Source organism: Babylonia areolata, chromosome 27 (assembly GCF_041734735.1).
Source record: "Babylonia areolata isolate BAREFJ2019XMU chromosome 27, ASM4173473v1, whole genome shotgun sequence".
Taxonomy (NCBI): domain Eukaryota; kingdom Metazoa; phylum Mollusca; class Gastropoda; order Neogastropoda; family Buccinidae; genus Babylonia; species Babylonia areolata.
The window spans coordinates 17,701,364-17,708,863 of NC_134902.1; the positions used below are offsets into that span (position 1 = coordinate 17,701,364).

Genomic DNA, 7,500 nt, shown 5'->3' on the forward strand with positions numbered 1-7,500 from the left:
CCCTGGCTAAACACAAAAAAAAACTTTTTAAAAAAGGCGGCGGTAGAGCTGAGAGTTTAACGACCTATCTTGGCTTTGTTGTCAAATTGCTCAGTAGTGAGTGAGCGCCTGTTTTGTTTTTTTTTGGGGGGGGGGGGGGGTGGGGGGGGGGGGGGGGGGGGTTAGCTCTCTGCGAAGGTTTGTTTCGTTGTATTGTTCCAAGGGATGGAAGGGAGTCGTGTGGATGCCTGTCTTGCCTGTGTCTGCTTTTCTGTCTGTGTGTCTGTGTGTCGGTCGGTCGGTCTTAACCGGGTATTGAGGTCCCCCGTCTATTTTTGTGCGTTGCATGTGGGTTGTGGGGCGGTGGGGCGGTGGGGGTAGGGGTGTGGCGGGTGGGGGGAAGTCCTGGTTGTCTGAAGAGGCAGTGATGTCTTTGGGTGACTACGTTCTTCTGGCGTTCTTGGGGGGGAGTTAATGGCTTTCTCTCAATTGTCTGTGATACTGCGAATTCCTGGATGCCTGTCTGTATTGGGGTGAAGTGGTGACTGTAGTGGGTGAAGTGGTGACTGAAGCGGGGTGAAGTGGTGACTGTAGCAGGGAGAAGTGGTGACTGAAGCGGGGTGAAGTGGTGACTGTCTTAGCGGGGTGAAGTGGTGACTGAAGCTGGGTGAAGTGGTGACTGTCTTAGCGGGGTGAAGTGGTGACTGAAGCTGGGTGAAGTGGTGACTGTCTTAGCGGGGTGAAGTGGTGACTGAAGCTGGGTGAAGTGGTGACTGTCTGCAGTGGGGTGAAGTGGTGACTCTCTGTAGTAGGGTGTAGTTGTGAAGTGGTGACTGTCTGTAGCGAGGTGTAGTGGTGAAGTGGTGACTCTGTAGTCTGTGTGTGAGTGTGTGTGTGTGTGTGTGTGTGTGTGTGTGTGTGTGTGTGTGTGTGTGTGTGTGTGTGTGTGTGTGTGTGTGTGTTTGCACATCTGCGTCTCTGTCTACAAACGATTACTCGATAAATCATTTTGAAAAAAAAAGAGGAGGAGGGGAAGAGAGAGAGACAGAGACAGACAAAACAGAGAGAGAAACAGAGAGAGACAGAGACAGAAAGACAGAGACAGAGAGAGTAAACTGTACATCATACACCCAGAAAAAGGAAAAAAATCAATGAGATCAGAGAGACAACGAAACAAAGTTAATTAAAACATAATAATAAAAAATGGGGGGAGGGGGAAAGGGTTGGGAGGGGAGGGGGGCGAGAAGGCTCAGGATAAGGGGGAAGGGGGGGGGGGGTTGTAGTGGAGAGAGTGGGGTGGTAAGGTAAGGAAGGGGTGAGGGGGTGAGTAGAACTGTGACGGCGAAAATAGGAGTTCACAGTGTGGATAGGGTGAGACTTATGGAGGGAGGGTGATAGGGAGGGCGGATGCGGGGGGGGGGGGGGGGGGGCGAGGGGGGAGTGAGGATGGGGGCGGGGGTGAGGGAGGCAGGAATAGAAGAGATGGATGGATAATGATTGGGTGAGAGGGATAGAAGAGAGTGATATGAGAGAGAGAGAGGGAGAGAGAGAGAGAGCAGGGGGGGTGGGGGGGGGGGGGGGGGCGACTGGGAAAAGAGGGCGGAAGACGAGAGGAGGGAAAGTAGATGGAGAGGAGAGTTGTATTAGTGGAGGGAGAGAGAAATAAATTAAGGGGGAAGGAATGGTCTGGAAGTATAGTAAGGTAGATCGATGTAAGGGGTGGGGGTTGGGGGGTGGGGGTAGGGTGGGGGGTTATAAATAAGGGGGTAAGTATGTACTGGATGGAAGGCGCAGTGTTTATTTGGCGGTACAAATATTTGGGTCACCTTTCGGCTATCTGGCCGTACTAAGAGGCGTTTTTGACTGCTTTGGATTTGTACTTGAAAGCGGAAAGGAACAGATACTTGATCAAGTTTTATTTGTCAGTGTGTGTGTGTGTGTGTGTGTGTGTGTGTGTGTGTGTGTGTGTGTGTGTGTGTGTGTGTGTGTGTGTGTGTGTGTGTGTGTGTGTACATCGTTGCTTCGGCGCTGATTCGATATGCGCACTCTGTGTGTGTGTGTGTGTGTGTGTGTGTGTGTGTGTGTGTGTCTGTGTCTGTGTCTGTGTGTGCATCCATGATACATATCATTAAAGTTTATAATTCTCTCTCTCTCTCTCTATCTATCTATCTATCTATCTATCTGTGTGTGTGTGTGTGTGTGTGTGTGTGTGTGTGTGTGTAAATTAATCAGGACTCCGGATGATATTATGACTGGTTGTAAAACGGAGTCGGTTATGTCTATAGTTATAATATATTTATATACAATAATGTCTACAGATAAATTGTAAAGTGTTAGCGGGGCTCGCGCGCGCGCGCGCGCACACACACACACACACACACACACACACTAAACATACATGCATGTGCACTACATTTAGCTATGTTAATTATTTCCGCTGTTTATTGTGCTTGTAGGGGATTAACGCTTGTGTTACTGATGAATTAACAACTGTCTCTCCATGCTTAGTGTGTGTGTGTGTGCGTGCGTGCGTGCGTACGTGCGCGCGCGCGCGTGTGTGTGTGTGATATGATAAATTATCAACTGGTCCTTTTGCGATGTATGATTAATATATATAATCTGCACTTTGTACTCATTGTAAATATTAAAAGATGCAATCCTAAAGGGTCCGTATACTAAAACGTTGTACATCTATATATATGTAGTAATCAAGGAAGTGTTTGCGGGTAATGCATTTATTCTTATTTCATTTGTTACATTTTTTGTTGTTGTTCTTACTTCAATGTTTTTCCTCTTACAATATACATGATTATGACAATCTACACTTTGTACTCACTGAAAATATTAAAGCCTGCAATCTTAAACAGGTCCCACTGTTATGTATACAGTTCTGAAAAGTTGTACATAACATATTTATCGAAGAGGTTTGTACGGGTAATGCATCATTACTCTTATTTCACTTGTGTCTTCAAATTATATATTTCAACCAGAATGTTTTCCTTTTACACGACAACTATACATACATGTTAATATCAATCATCAAAAGGTACAACATGTACAAATTGTGTACAAACGTTCAAAATCTCCATTATTTTACTCAGAACCTTTTAAATGCAACGTTCTGTATCACAACCAGAACAGGCTTTAACGTTGTTGCTTTTGCATTTGATCAACAAATCCATACAGAAGATAGGAATAGAACACGTTTTGGCGTTTCATATATATAATACCATGCAGCATGCTCCTTTTTTCTTTTCTTTTTTTCTTCTTTTAATACGTGTACATTTGTGGTCAATCAGAATGTCAGGAAAGATAGAGAAATTTTAAAATAATAAGTAGTCACACACACACACACACACACACACAGAGAGAGAGAGAGAGAGAGAGAGAGAGAGAGAGAGAGAGAGAGAGAAGTTACTTCGACTAGCATTTTACTTCATGAAACAATGCTAACGTAATGTCCGCGTAACGATAGACAATTAACGCTTTCGGCAATAACACGTCCTGTTTATTGCTGGAATGTTTGTGTACCTGGTTTGTGAATCGTGTTATATAGTAAGTACAATCGCTGCAACGCTACCGTTGTCACATCAAAGGACTGGTATACAACATCAAGAGAAACTGGTACTAGATACTTGTTTTATGATTAGGTAAAAAAAAAAAAAAAAAAATAATAAATAAAATAAAATAAAATAAATGACGCTGATGTATACATAGAAGTATATTTCAAAAGATTTATGAAAACACCGTATTTGTTTCTGTACTCTATGTTCCGAGAATTTAATAAGTGATATCCTCGTTGTCATAATATGTTCATTTCGATTCGATTCATACCTTTTATAATGCTAAACGATTTTTTTTTTTTAATTTCCTTACTTAGTAACGATGATAATATAATTTCTTTATTTTTTTTTTTCTTTATCTTACAGTTAGAGTCTAGTGAAAATTGTCCAGTAGCTGCCAAATATTTGCATGATATTATAAAGTCAAATATGAACAAAAACGCGTTTTCACACACACACAGTGTGTGTGTGTGTGTGTGTGTGTGTGTGTGTGTGTGTGTGTGTGTGTGTGTGTGTGTGTAGGCATATCTCAGGTCTAGATGAACAGTTTTTTTTACGGTTTTTATTGATAGAAGACAGAAGACAAAAGAAAAAAGGGGAAGGGAAAGGAAGGCGGAGATATAACGGAAGAGAGAGAGAGAGAGAGAGAGAGAGAGAGAGAGAGAGAGAGAGAGAGAGAGAGAGAGGTGACAGAGAGAGAGAGAGAGGGGTGAGAGAGAGAGAGAGAGAGAGAGAGAGAGAGAGAGAGAGAGAGAGAGGTGTGTGTGAGAGTGTGTGTGAGAGAGAGAGAGAGAGAGAGAGAAGGCGTTGTGCGGATCCATTTTAAAAAGAATGCGCGACAGTGAGACCCGTTTTATCTGTATTCTATGATTCATCTTCGGCCTCTCGCATGAAGCCTGCTTTGAGAGGGAGTGAGGAGAGACTCAGGGAGAGAGAAATATAGATAGATAGATAGATAGATAGATAGAGAGAGAGAGAGAGAGAGAGAAAGAGAGAGAGAGAGAGAGAGGTTTCCAAAGAAGGCAACGGACGGAAGGGGTGGGAGTCGATACACACACACACACACACACACACACACACACACACATATATATATATATATATATATATATGTATGTATGTATGTATATTATGTGTATGTACTGATACTCGTTTTAAAGAATGCGTTTGTAGTATGACAAAGATTTCTTTTGTGTGTTTTGAAAGGGAGTAAGAGACGCGAGAGAAACAGAGAGAGAGAAAGAAAGTGAGACAGTGAGAGAGAGAGAGAGAGAGAGAGAGAGAGAGAGAGAGAGAGAGAGAGAAACAGTGCGAGAGGATGATGGTTTCCCAGGGAGGGAACGGAGGCCCGGGTGGGGACTGTCTAAATAAATATATATACAGATATCCGATTGAAAGATTACATTTGATGTATGGTAAAAATGCCAGAATAATCAACTTGTCACAACACAATAATACAGTTATAGATGGACAGGGCAACAAGAAGATCTTATATAACATGTGAGTTTGCATGATGATAGGATGTTGTTATTATTATTATGAGTCTTTGAAATATTTATTTTTCTCAGCTTGGTTAGCGCTATTATCAGTCCCTTTTTCTTTTTTTTTTATCATATAGTCTTTTCTCTCTGCTAGGTTCACAGATTTATTGGAACAAAATGTCAACGCACATACAATAAAAAAAAAAGAAAAAAAAAAAAGAGGATCTTTCTTCTTCGTTGTTGAAGGCCCACAGTCTTGTTGTCCTGTCCATCTATAACTGTGTTGTTGTATTGTGACATGTTCCAAATAAAATACTGCTCAAAGCAACCCAAACTCACATGGTGTTGGAGGAGTTCTAGTAGACGGGTGGAAAGACTGATAATAATGGTAACCTACCAATGAAGCAGAGAGAGATAGAGAAAAAAAAAGACAAATAGTAACACTGACAAACTATCAGGATCAACCCAAACTCACATGGTGTTGGAGGAGTTCTAGTAGACGGGCGGAAAGACTGATAACAATGGTAACCTACCAATGAAGCAGAGAAAGAGAGAGGGAAAAAAAGACAAATAGTAACATTGACAAACTATCAGGATCAACCCAAATTCTATCTGTGATAGAATAACCAGGTATGGACTGTGATCACTTTACGGAAGGAAGGAAGGAAGGAGAAAACTCACATGGTGTTGGAGGAGTTCCAGTAGACGGGTGGACGGCGCACCCCGCTGTCCACAAGGGACACCATGGACATGGCCAGGGGCAGGAGCAGCACCAGGTAGTGCAACACCCAGGCCACCCGACCCACCCCTAATAACCTGTCACGACCCCCGCGCCGCATCACGACGGAACGGAAAACACACTCCTCGGAACGGAAACCACGACGACGACGACGACGACGACGATGAAAGCACCGCAGTAGCTCCTGTAGTAGTAGTACTCCTCCTTGGTAGTATACTCCTCCTCCTCCTTCTCCTCCTTCGACGAAGAAGTAGTTGTAGTCACTGTCGACGACGATGACGACGAAGACAATGTTGACCGTAAGAGGCCATCACAGGTAGATGATGATGAAGAAAATGAAGAAGTGGAAGAATCTCTGACAATCACTGACGAGATGTGGTGGTTAGTGGTTGGACAATGGCGCAAATCCTTCGATTGTTGTAGCAAGTATGAATATCATTCATCCACCCACCCCATGTTTGTAAAGCGGGTACAAACGGGAATAATAGACACACACACACACACACACACTACCACCACACCACACTACACCACCACTACACTACACCCGACACGACACGCGCTCTTTAGCCACACCAGCAACACCACGACAAGCGGCTCTCGTAGTGGTAGTAGTAACAGCAGCCAGCGAACTCTTTATCTCACTGTTGTTGTCTGTCTCCACCTCTCTCTCTCTCTCTCTCGATGTCTCACACACCCTTTCTCTCTCTCTGTTGATCTCTCGCTCACTCCTAACTGAGCGTTTAGCTTGTTGGCGGCAATCACACACACACACACAAACTCGCCACTACTTCCAGTTATCCACGAGAATCGTCGATGGATGGCGTGTATAAATTCCTTCTCTCTCTCTCTCTCTTCCCACCCCTCTCTCTCTCTCTCCACTATCCTTCCTTTATAGGCTTTGGTTTATGGAATCCGTGCCGTAGTAGCAGAAGAGGGACTCGGATCTCTCACTCGAAGCTTTGTGTGCTGGTATAACACAAGACAAAGGCAGCTGGTCTCTCTCTCTCTCTTAGCTCTCTCCTCTCTCAGTCAGTGCTATCGGAGAATACAGAGAGAGAACAGAAAGCAAAGCAAGTGCCGCCACCACCACCATGCACGAGTCTCGCCACCACACAACTACTACCGGTCAGCAAGGGGAAACGAACGGTTCGTTCACACACACCTCTCTCCTCCTCCTCCTCTCTCTCTCTCTCTCTCTCTCTCTCCTCCTCCTCCTATCCCCCTCCCCACCGTTTGTCACATACGCACACACCACACACACACACGCGAGCGCGCGCACCGAGCGTGTAGCAGCCACCCGTGTATTGTGCAGTGACAACACACGCACGCACCACGACTCACACACACACACACACACACACACAGATATATACCGCCGCCGCCACCACCACCACGCCACAAGCCTTGAAGCAGGCAGGACTCGCCCACTTTTTTTTCTTTGTTGTTGATTTTTTTTTTTCTTTTTTGGTGGACGCCGCGAGCGCTGGCTGCGCGTGCGTGCGTGTGTTGTGTTGGTGTTGGGTCTCGCTGTGGCGCGCGCGGCCGGCTTTACACAAAACCAACCAACCAACCACTCGCTGTCTGTCTTTCTCCCTGTCTGCCACCACCGTAGCCCCGCCCCCTTTTCTGCCCGCTCGATCAATGAAAGGACCAGGAGTAAAAATAGAGTCGCTCACATGACCAAAATAAAGGGAAGCAGTAAGAAAAATGTCTCTCTCTCTCTCTCCTCTTCGTG

General features: G+C 44.8%; 1 protein-coding gene across 1 annotated transcript in view; it reads right to left on the reverse strand.

The window, feature by feature from the left end:
- LOC143301605 (uncharacterized) overlaps positions 1 to 6,846 on the reverse strand; it is a 256,953-nt gene extending 250,107 nt beyond the window's left edge. Inside the window, exon 1 of the mRNA XM_076615999.1 lies at positions 5,705 to 6,846. Coding sequence (XP_076472114.1) covers positions 5,705 to 5,862 — 158 coding nt within the window. The 5' untranslated portion in view covers positions 5,863 to 6,846. The remainder of the gene's footprint in view (positions 1 to 5,704) is intronic.
- Positions 6,847 to 7,500: the final 654 nt, after the last annotated feature.